The 23,861-nt window shown below is 38.3% G+C and overlaps 1 protein-coding gene across 1 annotated transcript in view; it reads right to left on the bottom strand.

The window, feature by feature from the left end:
• Positions 1-23,861, bottom strand: part of CDH8 (cadherin 8) — a 367,669-nt gene that overhangs the window by 128,386 nt on the left and 215,422 nt on the right. The window contains exons 6-7 of the mRNA XM_059905876.1: positions 17,594-17,781; positions 12,373-12,626 (exon numbers count right to left, since the gene is read on the bottom strand). Coding sequence (XP_059761859.1) covers positions 12,373-12,626; positions 17,594-17,781 — 442 coding nt within the window. The remainder of the gene's footprint in view (positions 1-12,372; positions 12,627-17,593; positions 17,782-23,861) is intronic.

Here is a 23,861-nt window from a genome sequence, read left to right on the forward strand (position 1 = left end):
TGTTTACTGTCTCAAAGAACCAGCTTTTCGTTTTCTTGATCTTTGTTATTGTTTTCTTCATTTCCTTTTCATTTATTTCTGATCTGATCTTTATGATTTCTTTCCTTCTGCTAACTTTGGTTTTTTTTGGTTCTTCTTTCTCTAATTGTTTTAGGTGTAAGATTAGGTTGTTCATTTGAGATGTTTCTTGTTTCTTGAGGTAGGATTGTATTGCTATAAACTTCCCTCTTAGAACTGCTTTTGCTACATCCCATAGGTTTTGGGTCGTCATGTTTTCATTGTCATTTGTTTCTAGGTATTTTTTGATTTCCTGTTTGATTTCTTCAGTGATATCTTGGTTATTTAGTAGCATATTGTTTAGCTTCCATTTGTTTTTATTTTTTTTAAGTTTTTTTTCCCCGTAATTGCTACCTTGTCTCATAGTGTGGTCAGAAAAGATACTTGATACAATTTCAGTTTTCTTAAATGTACCAAGGCTTAATTTGTGAACCAAGATATGATCCTGGAGAATGTTCCATAAGCAGTTGAGAAGAAAGTGTATTCTGTTGTTTTTGGATGGAATGTCCTATAAATATCAATTAAGTCCATCTTGTTTAATGTGTTATTTAAAGCTTGTGTTTCCTTATTTATTTTCATTTTGGATGATTTGTCCATTGGTGAAAGTGGGGTGTTAAAGTCCCCTACTATTTTTGTGTGACTGTCGATTTCCCCTTTTATGGCTGTTAGCATTTGCCTTATGTAGTGAGGTTCTCCTATGTTGTGTGCAAAAATATTTACAATTGTTATATCTTCTTCTTGGATTGATCCCTTGATCATTATGTAGTGTCCTTCTTTGTCTCTTTTAATAGTCTTTATTTTAAAGTCTATTTTGTCTGATATGAGAATTGCTACTCCAGCTTTCTTTTGATTTCCATTTGCATGGAATATCATTTTCCATCTTTCAGTCTCTGTGTGTCGTTAGGTCTGATATGGGTCTCTTGTAGACAGCATATATATGGTCTTGTTCTTGTATCTATTCAGCCAGTCTATTTCTTTTGGTTGGAGCATTTAATCCATTTACATTTAAGGTAATTATCGATATGTATGTTCCTATTACCATTTTCTTAATTGTTTTGGGTTTGTTTTAGTAGGTCTTTTCCTTCTCTTGTGTTTCCTGCCCAAAGATGTTCCTTTAGCATTTGTTGTAAAGCTGGTTTGGTTGTGGTGAATTCTCTTAGCTTTTACTTGTCTGTAAAGGTTTTAATTGCTCCATAGAATCTGAATGAGATCCTTGCTGGGTAGAGTAATCTTGGTTGTAGGTTTTTCCCTTTCACCACTTAAATATGTCCTGCCACTCCCTTCTGGCTTGCAGAGTTTCTGCTGAAAGATCAGCTGTTAACCTTATGGTGGTTCCCTTGTATGTCATTTGTTGCTTTTCCCTTGCTGCTTTTAATATTTTTTTCTTTTTATTTAATTTTTGATATCGTGATTAATATGTGCCTTGGCATGTTTCTCCTCGTATTTGTCCTGTATAGGACTCTCTGCACTTTCTGGACTTGATTGACTATTTCTTTTCCCATGGTAGGGAAGTTTTCAACTATAATCTCTTCGAATGTTTTCTCAGACCCCTTCTTTTTCTCTTTTTCTTCTGACACCCCTATAATTTGAATGTTGGTGCATTTAATGTTGTCCCAGAGGTCTCTGAGACTGTCCTCAATTCTTCTCATTCTTTTTTCTTTATTCTGCTCTGTGGTAGCTATTTCCACTATTTTGTCTTCCAGGTCACTTATCCGTTCTCCTTCCTCATTTATTCTGCTACTGATTCCTTCTAGAGAATTTTTCATTTCAGTTATTGTGTTGTTCATCCTTGTTTGTTTGCTCTTTAGTTCTTCTAGGTCCTTGTTAAACATTTCTTGTATTTTCTCCATTCTATTTCCAAGATTTTGGATCATCTTTACTATCATTACTCTGAATTCTTTTTCAGGTAGACTGCCTATTTCCTCTTCATTTGTTTGGTCTGATGGGTTTTTACCTTGCTCCTTCATTTGTTGCTTATTTTTCTGTCTTCCCATTTTGCTTAACTTACTGTGTTTGGGGTCTCATTTTCTCAGGCTGCAGGTTCATAGTTCCCATTGTTTTTGGTGTCTGCTCCCAGTGGGTAAGGTTGGTTCAGTGGCTTGTGTAGGTTTCCTGGTGGAGGGCACTGGTGCCTGTGTTCTGGTGGGTGGGGCTGGATCTTGTCTTTCTGGTGGGCAGGGCTGCGTCCAGTGTTGTGTTTCGGGATGTCTGTGAACTTAGTATGATTTTAAGCTGCGTCTCTGTTAATGTGTGGGGTTGTGTTCCTGTCTTGCTAGTTGTTTGGCATGGGGCATCCAGCACTGGAGCTTGGTGGCTGTTGGGTGGAGCTGTCTTAGCATTGAGATGGAGATCGCTGGGAGAGCTCTCGCCGATTGATATTACTTGGGTCTCGGTGGTCTCTGGTGGTTCCGTGTCCTGATCTTGGCTCTCCCACCACAGAGGTTCAGGCCTGACACCAGGCCCGAGCACCAAGACCCTGTCAGCCACATAGTTCAGGCAGCCATCCTGTCATGGAGTTGCCTGAGGGCTGGGCATCCTGTCGGTGGCTCCTCTCCTTGGGTCCCGGAGATGCCTGAGGGGTGGCCTCCTGTCAGGGGCTTCCCAGTCAGGTGCAGTCACCTGAGGGCCAGGCGTTGGGTCTGAGTCATGCAGGGCGCTGGGCGCTAGCCTTCTCTGCTCCAGGGCGCAGTGTTGGGGAATTCGGCCAGCGTCTGAGACCCAAGTTACGGCTTCCATCAGGTTTATATCTGAGCCCCAGGTTTACGACTTCAAGATTCTCCAAACTTTTTTTCTTTTCCTCTGTGCTCAGTCTAGTTCCACTTGCTCATAGGGGGACTGCATTCAGAGGCCTCTCCTCCTGCACTTCAGACCAGAGTTTCTCATCAGTTTGATAATTTTTGATTATTGTTAGTCAGGTTTACCATACCACACTGGTAACATTTCAGCTAAATCAATTTGCCGCTTTAGCATTTGCATCTAAAAATGTAGAACAAATATATATTTGCCTAAGAGAAGACACTGTAGTTTGGAGGTAACATGTGAGTTTGGAGCTAGATGACTAGCAGCGTGAAGTTGGGCAAATTACTACATCAGTAAAGAGGTTCTGTGCACTTATCCGTGATGGACATACTCGGGGCAGATGTCCCTTTAAGGAAGGATGCCAGAGCTGTAGGATGAGCAGTCAGGGGAGACCCTCTAGATAGCAGGTCCTTAGAATCTGCCTCTTTTTCAGAAATTGTCCTCTCCAGGAGTTACCTGGAGATTAAGCCAGCAGAGGGATAAAGGCCCTACCATTCCGGCAGGACACAGGACTCCTCTGATGATCAACACTCATCCCACTGGGTTGGGCCAAGGCTTTGCTGGGATCGCACTGCAGTTTTACTGCTCCCCAAGTCTGCCTGCTTCTGTCCCCTTCCAGTCACAGGTGCTGCTCTCTAACAAACAGCTTGCACTTCAAACTCCATCTACTTCCCAGGAGAACAACCTGCAACCGACGTGTTTAATGGGGATAAGAATATAGGTAATTCATAGAGTTCATGTCATACAGTGTAAATGAGACATATGTGAAGGGCACTGTGCTAAAACACTAAATAGGCATGACTTGAAGATCCACAAAAAATTTCCAGTATTACTCATTAAACATCTACTCTTGTATTGGAGAATGAATGTTAGAGTTTGTTGAACATACTCCAGCAAGTCTGTTCCAAGTGAAATTCTATTTCATGCCACTTCATGCTTTCAGAGAGAGAAGTGTTGCTGTGCAAGTCAGAGGTTTTGCCAAGGCATTGAAGTGCAGAGACCAGAGTCTGGCTAAGGCAATCACCAGCCTCAGTTCTAAAAACCCTGTACCGTAGTCATCACTGAGGCCTGGAGAACAGAAGGGGCAGGTAGAAAAATAGGGTATTATGAGAAATTCATGCAAGAAACAAATATATTCCCCAGTCCAAGAGAGTAAGCATCTCAGTCTTTTTCAGGATGTCCTTTCACAGTGTGTATGGTAGTTATGGTGATTTTCCCTAAAGCTACACTAAATGAAGCCAGATTTTTCTGGCTGACTCAATGTAAGTGCACACTGTCAGGTGCCCCATGAGAACTAACGTCCCAAGGGTTCTAAGGCAAGCGTGGGGGACATCAACCCCATCATATACAGCTGGATTCTAATAAAGGAATTTCTTTGACTACTCCAAGTTTAAAAAATATTTTTAAAATCTTACCTTTAGGGAGTTTCCTAGACAGAATAAGATCCTGGAATTATGTGAGAACCAACTATTCAAATTACTGATGAAAACCCAAGCTCTTACCAGTCTATTGTAGGAGATGACAAACTCTTTGGTAAAGTAAATATCTTAGGCTTTGCAGGTCATACTGTCTCTGTCACAACTATTCCACTGCAGAGTGGCTGTGTTCCAATAAAACTTTATTTTTTGAAAATGTGGGAGGCCAGATTCTGCACACAGGCTGTAGTTTGCTAACTTCTGGCCTCATGCAATAGACTTAAAGTATTCACTAGTCATGGGTCCTCCCTTAAGTAGGTTCTATGGAAAGGAAAAGGGGGCAACGTATATCCTACTACACAAATAGGAATAAGTGTCATGATGTTTGCGATGCTCTGAAATGCTTGATGCATTAGAATCTAGAGCACAGACCAGCATAGAAGCCTGAATGTCCTTTACATCAAATGTTTCAGATTCTCTGAAAAATTACAGAAAGTTCAAAGACTAAATCTCTCCCTCTTAAAGAGTGCAAAGCCCCTGAGCCAAGTAACTCATCTATGAAATCCTAGTGCAAAGAAGCTCGAGTTCAAATTGATCTGGCTGCCCTGTCTTTTGTCCCAGTGATGTTCCTTAGAGCACAGCTAGGGAGATGCTTGGAGAAGGGCAGTGTATATTCTAGTTTCCAAATTTAACAGGAATAAATGCACTTTTATATTATAAAAACTATTTTGCTGTGGCAAATTTATAGGAAGATACAATGTTGAGCCAACTGCAAGGAAAGATGCTGTTTAGAGCCACTAATAATGAAATAAACCCCTTAGTTATGAATCAGTTATGTATTTCACTGAACTCCAACTGTTTCTTTCTCACTGTTTAATTTCATTCTAGCTTTTGTTATTATGCCTAAAGAAACCATTTTAACATTTTCTCCCATGCACTTCAAGTATCAAAAATTCCATCTACAAGTTTTCAACTTTTGCCTCTAATTGCTCTACTGGTTGCTCTAACTGCTTTAATAAATAATATTATCTGAGTTCTGCTAGTCCCAGAATTCTAAAGTCCCCACATCACATATTATTTATTATTCCTTTAAGGGAAAAAAAAGAGTCTTTTTTCTACCTAAAGCTTCTCTTTATAGTGAGAGAGAAAGAGGAGGGAGGAAGGGAGGGAGGGAATAAAAAATGAGAGAAAATTATATACATACAGTCCACCCTCCAGATTAATACTAGGTTCTCTAGAGTGTGAGATATTTCCACTTTAACATCACTGGATATCTGTGGTTGTTTCTATTGCAATTCCTTAGACGACTAGAAAACCTCTTCCTCTATGTGACCCTAAAGTTCCATAATCTAGTTTTGTTTATCATTTTCAGATAGCCTTAAAGGTTAGTTAGATAAATGTGAAAGACTTGAATTTAACATGGCTATTTAACCAGCCTCCTTACTATAGAACAAGGTCCATGAGGGCAGAGGATCTGACTTTATAGAAATTCCTTAGGAAACCACAGATTAGATAGATATAGATATAGATATAAATATATAGATATGGATATAGACAAGTCATATGTGCCACAGAATATAATATATAGTATATATAACATGTGTTTTATATATATATATATATATATATAGAGAGAGAGAGAGAGAGAGAGAGAGTGTAATGTGAATGAATGGCCATGTGACTAAATGAATATATGACTTAATTAATATTAATCACGATTAGCTGAATTAGCAGTACAGTGAGTGTTTTGGGAAAATGACTTGGAAAAGCTGGTACTGTTGAATTGGGAGAGAATCAAATTTTAACTGGCTAAGAGTGTGCAGGAACTAAGTGACCAAGTTTTAATTGTTTTAAAAAGACTTAGTCCATGTACTAGACCCATGTACACTGTTGGTAGGAATGCAAAGTGGTGCAGCAGCTATGGAAAACAGTATGAAAGTTCCTAAAAAAATTAAAATAGAACTACCATATAATTCAGCAATCTCACTTCAGGGCATTTATTCAAACTAACTGAAATCATATTAGCAGTCCTACGTTCACTGCAGCATTATTCACAATAGCCAAGATGTGGAAACAACCTAAATGTCCATCGACAGATGAATGGATAAAGAAAATGTGGTGTATAGACAGAATGGAGTATTATTCAGCCTTAAAAAGAAGAAAATTCTGTAATGTGCAGCAACATCGATGAGCCTGGAGGACATTTTGCTAAGTACAAGAAACCAGTCACAGAAGGATATTATAGCATGATTCCACTTATATGAGGTATCTAAAATAGTCAGCCATGGAAGCACAGAATGGTGGTTGCCAGGGGCTGGGAGAAGGGAGGAATGAGAAGTTGCTAATCAATGGCTATAAAGTTTCAGTTACGCAAGACAAATACGTTTTAGGGATGTGCTGTATAACATTGTGCTTGCAGTTAACAATACTGTGCTGTACACTTAAAAATCTGTTAAAAGGGTAGATCTCATGTAAAGTGTTCTTATCACAATTAAAAACAACAACAACAAAAAGACAAGGTCTCTTGGGAGTTATTGCAAGATTGAGGAGAGAGTCAATCGATACACAGTTTACTCACCAAACAATTGCCAGCTTTTCTACAGTATGAAACATTTCCACTGTAGCATCATTGGACATCAGGACTATAAGAAGTGTTTTCAGGAAAAGAGCTCATTAACAGCAAGCCTGGTAACTGAGGCGAATTATAAAAATGCCAGAATACAAGTAGGAAAAAAAAAAAAAGCAGTGTCTTGTGTTGAGTGGGCACTTATATTCAAGAGAGGAATTAGGGCAACAGAGCACTGTGGCCGCCGTGGTCATGTGTCAGCCTGCTTTGCCTGCTGAATGGCCATCATTCCCACTTTTAATTTAAGCAGCTCATGTAGTCTTACTCACGGAGAATGCTTTGCAGAAAATAAATAGGAAGCAACTATGTAAAAAAACAGTCACATGCCACTCAAAGCTATGGTGAAATCAAATACACACTTGACATGACTTTATTGAGAGGAAAAAAATGAGCCATAGCAGGTTTACATGAAAGCACTGACCTGTATTTAACACCTACTCTGTGCTAGGAACTTTTACCTTAAGGACAAACAATTTGCTCCCTCAAATGCCATTTCAGGGTGTCTATCACAAAGTACCGACTCAGTAAACATTAGCTGTCATCATCCTACACCTCATGCAAAATACCAGAACGTAGCAAAGCATGCATAGACATAGTGGTCAGTGGTAAGAAGAAACCTGGGTTTAAACCCTGGCCCCACACCCCCTGCTATGTCAACATGCACAGGAAGCATCTTTTCAGAGCCTCAGTCTCCTTCTCCATAACGCTGGAATCATACTGACTACTTCATAGGTGTCTTTTGTGAGAATTAAGTGAAATGATACATAATAGAAACTTAGCACAATGTCTGATTCATCAAATAACAATAACATTGTTTTTCCCTTTACCTCCTAATCACAGTTTGGTTCACAACCGATAGTAACAAACCCATACAAAGGGGCTAGACTGATGAGAAAGGAACACTCCACCCATACTCTGGTTAATTCCACAGACCTGATATATGTATGCTCCTTTTTTCCTGGTATGCATCCTGGACTGAATGAGACCATTTAGAGAATGAATAGTTTATTATTTCAATTAATAATTCAATTCCTGCTAATTCAATGCAGTCTTGTTTATAATAGCCAAGATACGGAAACAACCTAAGTGTCCATCTACAGATGAATGGATAAAGAAGATGTCATACAAACATGTACATGCACACAATGGAATATTACTCAGTCATAAAAAAAAGAATGAAATCCTGCCATTTGTGAAAACATAGACCTTGAAGGTATTATGCTTAGTGAAATAAGTCAGACAGAGAAAGACAAATACTGTATGATTTTACTCATATGTGTCATCTGAGACAAACTAATGAACAAACAAAATAAAATAAAAACAAATTCATAAATACAGAGAATAGATTAGTAGCTACCAAGAAGGGAACAGGGTTGAGGTGGTGAAATGGATGAAGGGGATCTGCTGTATGGTGATGGACGGTGACTAGACTTGTGGTGGTGCTCTCTCTGTAGTGTATGCAGATGTTGAACTATAATGCTGTATACCTGAAAATTATAAAATTAAAAATAAACAAACACATAAAAGAAGATTTTGAGGGAAAAAATTGGTCCTGCTATGCCATCACAATACGTAGAGACACAGTCTGAGTCACAGAGATCATAGGGAAAGAAAGGGAGTGTGACAAAGGAACAGAAAGCAGGTATTGCACTGCCAGAAAAAAAAAAAAATGTAGGAACCACAGTTCCATTCTCAACTATTTGTATGACAACGGGCAAGTTAGTCTTTTCGTCCTCGGTTTCCTCATCTGTTAAATGAGTATACGTATTATCTCATAAAGGTGTTAGGAAATGAACTGAATACATTAAGCAAATCCCTGCCACATAGTAAGCACTCACTAGTAACAATATTCATCACAGTAGCAAGGGCAAATTAGACTAAATGATGCTAATTAGACTATTTAGCATGTAACTGTTAAATAAAAAATAACAGGTAATTCTGCACAGTCAGCAACCTTGAGTAGAAGAATTTCTGCTAAAATGAGTACTAGGATTTTATTTTTATTTTATTATTTATTTTTATTTATTTATTTGGAGCAGAGAAAGGTTTACTGCAAGGTGAAATGAGTACTAGGTTTTTAATTTGCATTTAAGATATGAAATTTATGGTGGCTTTATTAGTTGGTAGTGTTAATAGCTCCAAAGATGATATTATCCCAAAATACAGATGAGGAAGCTGAGTCTCAGAGAATTCCAAGAGACCAGCTGTCTGACTGGGAAGTAGGAGTGACAGGATTTGAAATGTAGCCTGCTGTAGTTTCAAGATATGGCATCTTTTAAATAATTTACACAATCGTATTCTGTATTACTGAGAAGCATACGGTATTGAAGAAAGCAGCACATGCTTAATTAATGTTCCTGGAAGGGAGACGGTAAGACCATGAATTTTGCCTCTGTATCACTGTCTGTTTGCCCTGATGGGCTTATACAGACATAGATATAGATACAGATATGTTTATAGACATAGAAATAGGTTTAGTTATAAGAATTTTAAAATACATGATATTTTCAGCTTGACAATGTGCTCTCAAAAGAAGCTGAGTCTTAGAGGAAGTTGACCAACCAATTAATGACTGCATGTTTTAACATGGCAGATGCCACAATAAATGCCTGTTTCTTGCTGGATGGCAAAGTAAACATTCCCCTAAAAGATGCGTACATTCTTGTTAGCATATAAAATACAACAGCCCTAAAGAGAAAACCATGCTTTGTTATTTGTTACTTGATAATTCCCTGAATATCTGTGTCCTCTAGTTCTGTTTAAAAAGGTTAAATGGCTCTAAATCTGTCTGCTAGACTTATAAGGAACTATGCACTGCTCTGGCTAGTCAGGAAATTTAATTTTCTACACAAATTAACCAATTGTGCATCGACAGAGGAAAGCTGCTCTCCATAACCCAGTTGGGGGGACAGGGATTAGGGGAGGGACAACTGCAAAAATGCAGAACAGATACTGAAAAATGCAGTTGGTGATTCTTACACTCTAGATTCATTCCTATGGTGCCAGTCCACCTCCAGTCAGAATTGGTGTGGGGCTCACTTTCTGAATAATGCATCAAAACCCTGTTGTAAATGATTTGAAACAGTAATCGCCCCTTCTTCGGGTGAAACCATATATGCCAAGGAACTAGCACTTGCCTGACATCTATCAGAGCTAGAGTATGCCTGTGTCATCAAATGGTACTTTATCTGTCCATCTCTTCCTGGTAACACAGCTCCAGACACCCTTTAGTTTGCCTGGAAACAAAATGCTTCCAGGTTGGGCAGTTGTTGCTAAGCAGCCTCAAGCTTCTTCTTCACCTGCCTTTTATGCCACTGACAATTATAAAAAATAACAATAGCAATAACAATCAACTACAATGATAATCATCACTTGATTCCCTGTGAGCTGGAATGATTATCAGCATATCTCCATTTTTACATCAGTCAATGGATAGATTATAAAATGGGCAAAAACATGTGGGGAGCTATGAACCTGGATGTTTACCCACTTCTAACCAATTTGAGGTTAGTATCACTTTCACTTTGGTATCAAAAGTTACTCAAACTTCATCTCCAGCTGATGAAGAACATGTTTCTGCACAGGAAGTCTGTTCCTGCTGGTACTATAGATTCCATGTTTGGGGTGTACATGGGATTGCCCTGATATCTGAACCCCTATTTGCCCTGAGGGTCCTCAGCTTGGCATGCTCCTGGCCCCCTATGGGTTCTTTGCTGACAAGAGTAGAAATCTTGACAAATCAAATGCTAAACTGACCCCATGGCTGGTCTCTCGGTTAGACCAATCTTGTTTACTTTCTTCATATTCTCTCTTATGCTTGAAGATGTGAAGAAAGTGGCAATTGCTCTGTTCTGTGTTCTTTGGCGTAACAGTGGAAAACGGGGCAGATTCATTCATTCAACAAGTACTACTGTCTCTATTTATATTAGAATTTCAGTATAAAGCCATTTCACAACTTCACTATTTAGTCAAAAAATGGATGCCCATGTAAATTTATTTTTCTGGATACTTCCTGCCCTTGTATTCAATACTTGTCCCTTTGATAGATATGATTTTCTTAGCCAAATAGAGGCCATTCTGTGTGTCCACAACTTGTTGAGTTCCTTTAGAACAGAGAATGGGCCACTGACGGTTCCTCAAATCCCCTTCTTAGAGGTTGAGCTCTTTTGAAGAAAGGATTTTTTTTTTTATATCCTTATGAGATACACTCTATTATCCTGAATTTAGAAATGACTTGTGTTAAAAACAACTTTTCCGGACCTGAAAATAATTCTTTTTTTGCCCAAACTCAAATTATTTGGGGCACTGATTATTCTGCTGGGTTTCACCTCCAGCCTCATAGTTTCAGCACCCTTGGGAGTATTGGGAGTTTAATACATAAAAAAGAAGTGAATAAGTAAAGCTTTCAGAAAGCTCACTTGTCTCGAGTTTCCCTGAATAAAGTAATTAGAAAGATATCTGCCGTAGGTCCCTGTAACTTAGAAATTGAACGACTTGGATATAAGCTGACATCTAACTCATAAATTAACCGGACAATTCTTTAAAACTGTATTCTTCTGTCTAGTTTTCTCTCTCTTTTTCAACAAACATTTCTAAAGCAATATTTGAAATCCACACTCAAACACATCATTAACTAACACTTCACCCTTGGAGACCAGTGGACAAGTTATAGATTTTCAGTGTTCTTTTGGAAGAAAGCTATTTAGCTTGAGCATCTGTCATTTGGGTGACTGGCAAAAGAGAAAAGATGTACACAGTTCAACAACAAGAAAAACCCAGAACTGAGCCTTATTTCTAAAAAAAAAAAAAAGGAAGAAAATCTTTAATAAAGGATTATATTTCTCATCCTGGGAAAAATGTTGAGCAGGGAAAGTATAAACAAAAGATATTTTTGAAATGGCAGAGAAAGGTTTTGTCTAAAAGGCACCGATCCAAACATGCTGACCTATCAGAAATGCCTGTAAAGTGATAAAAAGATAATTTCAAAGCCAAACACCGAACACAGAAATAAGAGAGGGGGCCTCTTAATGTGTTGAGACAGTGATCTCATGCCTCTAAATTCTTATACATAATTCACTGTAACTCTCTTTCTGTCAAAGGAGAAAGAAAGAAAAAAAAAAAACAGCAATACTTTTCTAATGCTAGAAAAAAAAAAAGCACAAACAAGCAAAAACAATATCATATAAAAGATCCACCCAAATGCACTGCAAAATATATTCGATTTGGCTTTTTCATTGAGCTCTCTGAAAGCTTAATAGCTTTCTTCATCTTGATATTCCTGGCTCTGGGCATTGTATGCAGCTCTTCGCAGGTGTGTGCAACACACACACACAAGCGCAGTATATGTTGACCAAAATTCCTCGGTCATGTGAACATAGTCTCAAAGGCAGCCACACAGACTGCATACGTAATTACATTTTGTACTGATTTGCTTGTCATGCGCTATAGCCAGTTTTACTTTCAAAAGAGAAATACCTTATAGGACTGGACGTGATGTCGGGGTCACGAGCAGTCACTTGCCCAATCACGGAGTTGAGAGCAGCATTTTCATGAACTTCGAGGAGGTAAGTCGGTGAAGAGAAGACTGGAGGCTCATCTGCATCTTCGACAACAATTTTGACTGTCGCCGTGTCTTTAAAGGGCCCCCTGCTGCTGAAACGCGGGTCAGTGTGGACATTGGCTGCCTCTACCTTCAGCGTATAGGATTTTTTGGTCTCAAAATCCAGAGGCTGTTAAGAAATGACAAAGATGAATGTTTCTCACTAATGACCACAGCAGCGAGAACAAATGAGTATAATGCTGACGGATGATCGTTATGTGCATTTAAGCCCATTTGTGAGCCTTAATGGGATCACTCTCCATTCCCCCAGATTCAACCTGTAAATTTTACAGGCATTTATTGATATCTGTTTATTATACAAGCTCAGTGAATCTAATCTCCTACTGTTTTGTTTTGTTTTGCTCATTTCACTTGGAATTCACAAAATATTCACAGTCATGAATTGTGCCATCAAAATTTCACTTCAGAGTCATAATAAAATTTTACTAGTGAAGGCATGATCTGCATACCAATCAGCCAGTTAATCGGGCCTCTGCTGGTCAGAGATAAGGCAGCATCGAACATAATCTCTATCTGGGAAGAATATTTTATCATTTCTGCAACAGTGTGTGAAATGTAAAGAACTAGAGATAATCATTGTTTAGTCCATGGAGACATTATAAAGCACAATTTAGCACTAATCCCAACAAAGAGTGTTTTCTTATTTCACTTCCAGAGCATCACTGCTTTACTGATCATGTGGCTAAAATGAGGCTTATTATTTTTTAGGGCATTCTTAGAAGGTCTCTATTATATGAGTTCTGTGCTGTGAAGCAGGTGGGCATATAAAGAAATATGTATACAGACACATATCTACCTGTGTTTATATTTAGGGTAGATAGATATATAGATAGACAGACAGGTAGGTAACTAGGTCTGGTGGTGACTTCCACCAACCGGTTAAAAGCAATTTGAAATTACCTCATTGCACCATTACTGAAAATATTTCTGACCTATTAATACCTCTTTCCTTAACAGCCCCAGAGACTTAACTTAATGACCTACGTAAATAGAGGCAGGTAAAAGAACCTGGTCCCTTTAAACAACCAGAAGGCCATCTGCATCAGAACCCTCACAGTCCAATTCTCTTGGCAACACATAATACTTAAGATGTCAAGGATGTATTTCTGTCAAGGTTCAAAGAGACAATTTAGGTTTGCATGGCAATTCTTATAAGAAATTGAACTTTACGTCTGTGGTGCAAATTAAAAAAAAATAAGCTGGAACACAAGCTGGCATTAGTGAACTCTTTCAGAACTCCTATACAAGCTTAAATATATATTCTTATTTCAAAACTTTATGTTGATTCTTATATTTGAATTTCATTCTAATTGGACTTAGATTTTTTTTGATATATTTTCTAATAAACAAGGCAGATACTCAATCCCCTGTCTATTCTGAAATTACTAAACACATGTACCCGTGTGTACATGAATAGGCAATTCAACATCAACATTTTCACAATTTGCTAATCACCCCTACTGTAACAATTTTGTAATCTCAAATTCTTTACAAACGCTGTTAAACATAAGAGATTATATTCTGCTTAATTCTTAGCCCAACATAATGACAATCTACCCGAACACATCCTGGTGTCCTTGGGATTTTGTCAAACAAAAAAGAGGACCCATGAATTGCGGGAAAATGACTCCCTACAGATTGTTCTCTAGAGTAAAATACATAGTTTTTTTGGTGTCAAGATGTGTAGTATATGCTTCCAAGTTTATAAATAATGGTGAGTAAAAATACAGCAAACAGCTAATTGCTTCAGTTTATAAAAGCACCTTATGGTAACAAAGAATAGCAGTTAATAGTAACAACAAAAACGACATTAGGAATCATTAGCCAAGGAAAATGTGTCTCTGGGTTAGTCAGTAATTGACTCAAGTATAATTATACTGTACTCTATTTCACACATGAGTTTTTAAATACTTTGCAACTCTTGATACTGAGCTCCATCCAGGTTTAAAGTGAGTGTTACTCAGCAGAGTTAAAATAGATGCAGCCATTTTCTTTTCAAAGTTGATTTTTAAAATTGATTTTGTATATAAAACTATATCCAGAAAATTCCAGGTTCTCACTTTCAATACCTCCCCAAAAGGGGATTTTAAGAGCATGACCATTGGAAGCAGATCCCTGTGAAACATGACAGAGAGAGTCAGATAGTAAGCTTGGAGTCATGTCATTGTAATGCTGATCAAGACAGAGGGCAAAATTATTGGCTCCTGACACTGTGACCTATTATCTATCTTCTAATTCATGAATCAGCAAATCCGTTTTAAAATTAACTTGTACTACTTCATGGCAAGCATATAAAGAACAATGTTGAACAAAATACTCATGATGAAGATAAAAGGGTATTTTTCTTTGCAAATGCCCATGTCTGTAAAATACTGAACTGTGTTCTACACGTTTTTTAATGAATGTAGTTGTCACGATGAGAAATAAATATGGAAAATGTACAGAATTTTTCACATTTACCACATGCACACAAAGGATCATGAGCAAAAGCAGTCACAGATTGCAATATGGAGAGACATACCATGCTCTTGGATTGGAAGAATCAATATTGTGAAAATGACTATACTACCCAAAGCAATCTACAGGTTCAATGCAATCCCCATCAAATTACCAGACACTTTTCACAGAATTAGAGCAAAAAATTATACAATTTGTATGGAAACACAAAAGACCCTGAATAGCCAAAGCAATCTTGAGGTTAAAAAAAAGGAGCTGGAGGAATCAGACTCCCAACTTCAGACTATACTACAAAGCTACAGTAATCAAGACAGTATGGTATTGGCACAAAAACAGAAGTATAGACCAATGGAACAGGATAGAAAGCCCAGAGGTAAACCTATGCACATACGGTCACCTTATCTTTGATAAAGGAGGCAAGAATATACAATGGAGAAAAGACAGCCTCTTCAATAAGTGGTGCTGGGAAAACTGGACAGCTACATGTAAAAGAATGAAATTAGAACACTCCCTAACACCATACAAAAAAATCAACTCAAAATGGATTAAAGACCTAAATGTAAGGCCAGACACTATAAAACTTTTAGAGGAAAACATAGGAAGAACACTCTTTGACATAAATCACAGCAAGATCTCTTTTGACCCACATCCTAGAGTAATGGAAATAAAAACAAAAATAAACAAATGGGACCTAATGAAACTTAAAAGCTTTTGCACAGCAAAGGAAACCATAAACAAAGACAAAAAGACAACACTCAGAATGGGAGAAAATATTTGCAAACGAATCAACAGACAAAGGATTAATCTCCCAAATATATAAACAGCTCATGCAGCTCAATATTAAAAAAACAAACAACCCAATTTAAAAATGGGCAGAAGCCCTAAACAGACATTTCTCCAAAGAAGACATATAGATGGCCAAGAGGCACATGAAAAGATGCTCAACATCACTAATTATCAGAGAAATGCAGATCAAAACTAAAATGAGGTATCACCTCACACGAGTCAGAATGGCCATCATCAGAAAATCTACAAACAACAAATGATGGAGAGGGTGCAGAGAAAAGGGAAGCCTCTTGCACTATGGGTGGGAATGTAAATTGATACAGCCACTGAGGAGAACAGTATGGAGGTTCCTTAAAAAACTGAAAATAGAACTACTATATGACCCAGGAATCCCACTACTGGGCATATACCATATTTTGGACATGTGTCCAAAAGAGACATGTACCCCAATGTTCATTGCAGCACTATTTACAATAGCCAGGTCATGGAAACAACCTAAGTGTCCATCGACATCTGAATGGATAAAGAAGATGTGGTACATATATGTAATGGAATATTATTCAGCCACAAAAAGAAATGAAATTGGGTCATTCGTAGAGATGTGGATGGACCTAGAGTCTGTCATACAGAGTGAAGTAAGTCAGAAAGAGAAAAACAAATATCGTATATTAACTCATATATGTGGAATCTAGAAAAATGGTACAGACGAACCTATTTGCAGGGCAGGAATAGAAAGGCAGACATAGAGAACGGATGTGTGGACATGGAGGGAAAGGGAAGGGGAGGATGAATTGGGAGATTAGGTTTGACAAATACACTACCATGTGTAAAATAGATAGCTAGTGGGAACCTGCTGTATAGCATGGGGAGCTGAGCTTGGTGCTATGTGATGGCCTAGTTGGGTGGGATGGAGGCGGGGAGGGAGGTCCAAGAGGGAGGGGATAGGTGTATGCATATGGCTGATTCACTTCACTTTGTGGCAGAAACTAACACAACATTGTAAAGCAGTTATACTCCAATTTAAAAAAAGCCATATATTCTTTGTACTATTTATGGAGATGTTTCTTTCTCCAATCGTAGCCCCACACCCAGGAGAAAAGCAAAGATGAGCTTCATTGACCACAATGCTTGGACATTTGATCACAGTTAGGAGTATCTAATGATAGCAGGGTGGGCCCTGTCCTTCTGGTGCCAGAACTAGCCAGAATAACTGAAGCGGACTACTTTGTCTGTCTTTGAGTTTCCCTAAAAGCAGAGCCTGCAGTGAAGACACAGGAAACTTGAATGCATTTTGCAGAGATATTCTAGGAAGCGGGAGATTAGAAATGGGGAGAGTTCTATAGAAAAGGATGAAAAGCCATTGAACTTGCCACCTCTATGGGCTTATGAGGATTATTCCCACTGAAAATCCTCTAAGGAATCATAAACAATATGCCTTACAATAATTTCTTCAGTGAATAGGAACTGTCCACCAATCTTTGTCCCTCATTGCTTGAAGGTTGCCTTCAGAGCGTTGGCTTTCCTACATAGGTGGATGCTCCGGACAAGAACTGAGCAAGTTCCTGCAGCTCATGGAAAAACACTGATACACAGAGAGGAAAGAAATGATGGGTGAGATGGGAGGCTAGCACCACCATGGTCACAGTTTACCGAGGTTTAGCTGAAATATAAAGTAGGACTATGTGCAAAAGGCACTCACTTTTGCACAGCTCAAGAAGGCAAACCTCCTCCAGTTCTAAGATTATGTCAGGAAGCCCACCCAACCCCTACCACCTTCAACATTCAAGTTTCAAAGAGGTATTCTGAAGATGAACAAAACCTTCCTGAGCTTACCTTTCTCAGTCTTATAATGCCATCCTGGGCCTGGGCATCAGAAGTGATTTCAAAGAGTGCTGTTCCATCTCCGTCAATGATGTCATATGACGACTGTGCATTTTCACCAATATCCTGATCATTGGCCTTCACCCTCCCTATGGCAGTGCCAAGAACCACATCTTCTGGTACTGAGAAGTGATACAGACCTTAGGAAAGAGGAGAGACACTGAGCACTGCACATATTCCATTCTTCATTCATTCATCTAACAAATATGTATTGGGCACCTCTTTTGCTCTGGCTACTTCTGTATAGATACTACCAATACAGTGACGGGAAAGACAAAAACATCCTTTCCACTGTGGAATGTACAGTCTTTTAAATGAGCCAGAGACAAATGTTCCCAGAAGAAGCAGTGATCTCTCTTTGAAACTCTTCTGAGTTATGGGACTTATTCAACCATATGTTTACCAAGTACACATTTGGAGCAGAGTTGTATCAGGATATTAGTGAGTTTATGTGAATGTTCTTTCCAATTTGCTGTATAATCACATTGGCTGCCCTTGGGGATATTCATTGTTGCCCAACATAAAATATTAAGTTAATTTCAGCACAGATAGATGCAATGTGTAACACACTGAAAGTCACTTTTGAAGTTACCTTTATATTTACAGACTTGTAGACCATTTTTGATAAAATCCAATTACCAAGATTCTGCTGTGCCCTGCAGCAAGCTGTTCAGACACATGAAACACACCTCTTGTTACTAAAATTCTCCTTGCTCTGAAGACCAAAAATCCTACCTTCAAAACTCTCTAGGCAAAATACAGTTACAGTGTATGTGGCTTCTCCTATGGGGGCAGGAAAACGTGTCTAATTAGCGATATTAGTCCCATTTTTATTCAGATCACTTTGGCTGTTGTATTGGTGTCGCTCACTTTCATTGGTGTAGGGGAAGTTGCTGGTACCCCAACCCTGTAACCCCTGGTCATTACCACTTCAGTCACACCTGCCCTACAGCCAACTGCCAACTCTTGCATTTCTTTGCTAAGGGTTTCCTCTGGCCTTCAGAACCCGTTTTGTCCATTGCCTGTCAGTCCAGAACTATCAGAAAATTAATACCCCCAGAGAAGCAGCCCTCAAAGGCTCACGCAACTTAGCACATAAAATTCCAGGCTCCTCGCCCTCTCTGGCAGGATAATCTTAATCTGGTCCTTTTCTTTTGTCTATTTACAGTGCTCCAGAGTTTCCCCAATGGAATGAGGCTCCAGTCACCCCCAGTCATCGCTGGCTTGATAATGCACACTGTCAGCTTTCTAGCCTCCTCTCGCTCACAATTCTCACTTCCCTGCTGGCGTTTCTTGGGATCATCTCCAAGATAAACTACTTATAATCAAATCCTTCTCTCAGTGCCTGTTTCTGGGGAACCCAAACCCAGACAACCAGGAAGTTGTAGTCCCACTGCAACAAGAACAAGGGACAATAAACATTCAGTGAAACGTAAACCCAAAAGGAAAAATTATATCTGGAGAACATAACCTAATTCTAGTTTGAACTCAATCACTGAGTCCCTTGGATAAACTAAGGCTTATTTTACCCAATATAACAAGATTACTTTAGATGATGGGCGAGCTTTTCTTCTAGAACTAACACACTTTTATTTAATGATGAAATTAAAGTGTCTCTTTAAATCATAATATTATGTGACCTGGGAACAAAAATGTTTTCCAAACAGTTTTGCTGTAAGGAAGGCACCAAAAATCATCAGTCTAGCACAAGTCTCCCAATACCCTCATAATTGGTGTAATGATTCCATTTCCTTCCAACTTTATATTTCAGATAAATTTTCAGATGATTCCTTGAGGTGTGCTTATTAAATAATAAGACAGCAAGGGGCTCACCTTGCTACCAACCCTGCATCAGGAAACCTTGGGAAACCAAGCCAATGAAACGTTTCTTTATCCACTTTTATTCTTCCTACTCTCATCATCCCTTTCAGTGGGATCGTAGTTAATCGATATTACCTCTAAGAAAGGGAACACTTGAAACTTATCCGCCACCACTCAATTGAAACAATCATTTTCTGAGAAAGAGGAGTTCCATGTTAACGCATTAACTATAATGGCAATTGAAAAGAAAACAAAAGAGTCAGGGGAAGGATGCAAGGGATGGTCGTTTTTATTTCAATCATTTGGTTTAAAAGGGTTGCATTGTTGTCTGATTTATGAATGGCCAGATGTGAAAATTCTAAAATTCTTTCAAAAAAAGAAAATTTTTAAAATATCTTTATTGGAGTATAATTGCTTTACAATGGTGTGTTAGTTTCTGCTTTATAACAAAGTGAATCAGCTATACATATACATATATCCCCATATCTCTTCCCTCTTGCGTCTCCCTCCCTCCCACCCTCCCTATTCCACCCCTCTAGGTGGTCACTAAGCACCAAGCTGATCTCCCTGTGCTATGCGGTTGCTTCCCACTAGCTATCCGTTTCACATTTGGTAGTGTATATATATCCATGCCACTGTCTCACTTTGTCCCAGCTTACCCTTCCCCCTCCCCATGTCCTCAAGTCCATTCTCTAGTAGGTCTGCATCTTTATTCCCGTCCACCCCGTAGGTTCTTCAGGACCATTTTTTTTTTTTTTTTTTTTTAGATTCCATATATATGCGTTAGCACGCGGTATTTGTTTTTCTCTTTCTGACTTACTTCACTCTGTATGACAGACTCTAGGTCCATCCACCTCACTACAAATAACTCAATTTCGTTTCTTTTTATGGCTGAGTAATATTCCATTGTATATATGTCCACATCATCTTTATCCATTCATCTGTCAATGGACACTTAGGCTGCTTCTATGTCCTGGCTATTGTAAATAGAGTTGCAGTGAACATTGTGGTACATAACTCTTTGGATTATGGTTTTCTCAGGGTATATGCCCAGTAGTGGGATTGCTGAGTTGTATGGTAGTTCTATTTTTAGCTTTTTAAGGAACCTCCATACTGCTCTCCATAATGGCTGTATCAATTTACATTCCCACCAACAGTGCAAGAGGGTTCCCTTTTCTCCACACCCTCTCCAGCATTGTTCGTAGATTTTTTGAGGATGGCCATTCTGACTGGTGTGAGGTGATATCTCATTGTAGTTTTGATTTGCATTTCTCTAATAATGATGTTGAGATTCTTTCCTGTGCTGGTTGGCAATCTGTATATCTTCTTTGGAGAAATGTCTATATAGGTCTTCTGCCCATTTTTGGATTGGGTTGTTTCTTTTTTTGATATTGAGCTGCCTGAGCTGCTTGTAAATTTTGGAGATTACTCCTTTGTCAGTTGCTTCATTTGCAAATATTTTCTCCCATTCTGAGGGTTGTCTTTTCGTCTTTTTTATGACTTCCTTTGCTGTGCAGAAGCTTTTAAGTTTCATTAGGTCATTTGTTTTTTTTTTTTTGTTTTCATTTCCATTTCTCTAGGAGCTCGGTCAAAAAGGATCTTGCTGCAATTTATGTCATAGAGTGTTCTGCCTATGTCTTCCTCTAAGAGTTTGATAGTGTCTGGCCTTACATTTAGGCCTTTCATCCATTTTGAGTTTATTTTTGTGTTTGGTGTTAGGGAGTGTTCTAATTTCATTCTTTTACATGAAGCTGTCCAGGCTTCCCAGCACCAATTATTGAGGAGACTGTCTTTTCTCCACTGTATATTCTTGCCTCCTTTGTCAAAAATAAGGTGACCATATGTGTGTGGGTTTATCTCTGGGCTTTCTATCCTGTTCCATTGATCTATATTTCTGTTTTTGTGCCAGTACCATACTTTCTTGATTACTGTAGCTTTGTAGTAGAGTCTGAAGTCAGGGAGTCTGATTCCTCCAGCTCCGTTTTTCTTTCTCAAGATTGCTTTGGCTATTCAGGATCTTTTGTTTTTCCATACAAACTGTGGAAATCTTTTGTTCTAGTTCTGTGAAAAATGCCAGTGGTAGTTTGATAGGGATTACATTGAATGTGTAGATTGCTTTGGGTAGTATAGTCATTTTCACAATTTTGATTCTTCCAATCCAAGAACATGGTATATCTCTCCATCCGTTTATATTATGTTTAATTTCTTTCATCACTGTTTTATAGCTTTCTGCACACAGGTCTTTGATCTCCTTAGGTAGATTTATTCCTAGGTATTTTATTCTTTGTGTTGCAGTGGTAAATGGGAGTGTTTCCTTAATTTCTCTTTCAGATTTTTCATCATTAGTGTATAGGAATGCAAGAGATTTCTGTACATTAATTTTGTATCCTGCTACTTTACCAAATTCACTGATTAGCTCTAGTAGTTTCCTGGTAGCATCTTTAGGATTCTCTATGTACAGTATCATGTCATCTGCAAACAGTGACAGCTTTTCTTCTTCTTTTCCTATTTGGATTCCTTTTATTTCTTTTTCTTCTCTGCTTGCTGTGGCTAAAACTTCCAAAACAATGTTGAATAACAGTGGTGAGAGCAGGCAACCTTGTCTTGCTCCTGATCTTAGTGGAAATGGTTTCAGTTTTTCACCATTGAGGACAATGTTGGCTGTGGGTTTGTCATGTATGGCCTTTATTATGTTGAGGTAAGTTCCCTCTATGCCTACTTTCTGGAGAGTTTTTAATCATAAATGGGTGTTGAATTTTGTCAAAAGCTTTTTCTGCATCTATTGAGATGATCATACGTTTTTTTTCTTCAATTTGTTAATATGGTGTATCACATTGTTTGATTTGCATATACTGAAGAATCCTTGCATTCCTGGGATAAACCCCACTTGATCATGGTGTATGATCCTTTTAATGTGCTGTTGCATTCTCTTTGCTAGTATTTTGTTGAGGATTTTTGCAACTATGTTCATCAGTGATATTGGTCTGTAGTTTTCTTTCCTTGTGACATCTTTGCCTGGTTTTGGTATCAGGGTGATGGTGGCCTCGTAGAATGAGTTTGGGAGTGTTTCTCCCTCTGCTACATTTTGGAAGAGTTTGAGAAGGATAGGTGTTAGCTCTTCTCTAAATGTTTGATAGAATTCGCCTGTGAAGCCCTCTGGTCCTGGGCTTTTGTTTGTTGGAAGTTTTTAATCACAGTTTCAATTTCAGTGCTTGTGACTGGTCTGTTTATATTTTCTATTTCTTTCTAGTTCAGTCTCGGAAGGCTGCACTTTTCTAAGAATTTGTCCATTTCTTCCAGGTTATCCATTTTATTGGCATATAGTTGCTTGTAGTAATCTCTCATGATCCTTCTATTTCTGCAGTGTCAGTTGTTACTTCTCCTTTTTCATTTCTAATTCTATTGATTTTAGTCTTCTCCATTTTTTTCTTGATGAGTCTGGCTAATGGTTTATCAATTTTGTTTATCTTCTCAAAGAACCAGCTTTTAGTTTTAGTGATCTTTGCTATGGTTTCCTTCATTTCTTTTTCATTTATTTCTGATCTGATCTTTATGATTTCTTTCCTTCTGCTAACTTTGGAGTGTTTTTTTTTGTTGTTGTTCTTCTTTCTCTAATTGCTTTAGGTGTAAGATTAGGTTGTTTATCTGAGGTGTTTCTTGTTTCTTAAGGTAGGATTGTATTGCTATAAACGTCCCTCTTAGAACTGCTTTTGCTGCATCCCATAGGTTTTGGGTTGTCGTGTTTTCATTGTCATTTGTTTCTAGGTATTTTTTGATTTCCTCAGTGATATCTTGGTTATGCAGTAGTGTATTGTTTAGCCTGCATGTGTTTGTATTTTTTAGTTTTTTTCCTGTAATTGATATCTAGTCTCATAGCGTTGTGGCCAGAAAAGATACATGGCACGATTTCAATTGTTTAAAATTTACCAAGGCTTGATTTGTGACCCAAGATATAATCTATCCTGGAGAATGTTCCATGTGCACTTGAGAAGAAAGTCTATTCTGTTGTTCTTGGATGGAATGTCCTATTAATACCAATTAAGTCCATCTTGTTTAATGTACCATTTAAGGCTTGTGTTTCCTTATTTATTTTCATTTTGGATGATCTGTCCATTGGTGAAAGTGGGGTGTTAAAGTCCCGTAATATTTTTGTGTTACTGTCGATTTCCCCTTTTACGGCTGTTAGCATTTGCCTTATGTATTGAGGTGCTCCTATGTTGGGTGCATAAATATTTACAATTGTTATATCTTCTTCTTGGATTGATCCCTTGATCATTATGTAGTGTCCTTCTTTGTCTCTTGTAATAGTCTGTTTTACAGTCTATTTTGTCTGATATGAGAATTGCTACTCCAGCTTTCTTCTGATTTCTATTTGCATGGAATATGTTTTTCCATCCCC

The sequence above is a fragment of the Balaenoptera ricei genome, chromosome 19 (assembly GCF_028023285.1).
Source record: "Balaenoptera ricei isolate mBalRic1 chromosome 19, mBalRic1.hap2, whole genome shotgun sequence".
Taxonomy (NCBI): domain Eukaryota; kingdom Metazoa; phylum Chordata; class Mammalia; order Artiodactyla; family Balaenopteridae; genus Balaenoptera; species Balaenoptera ricei.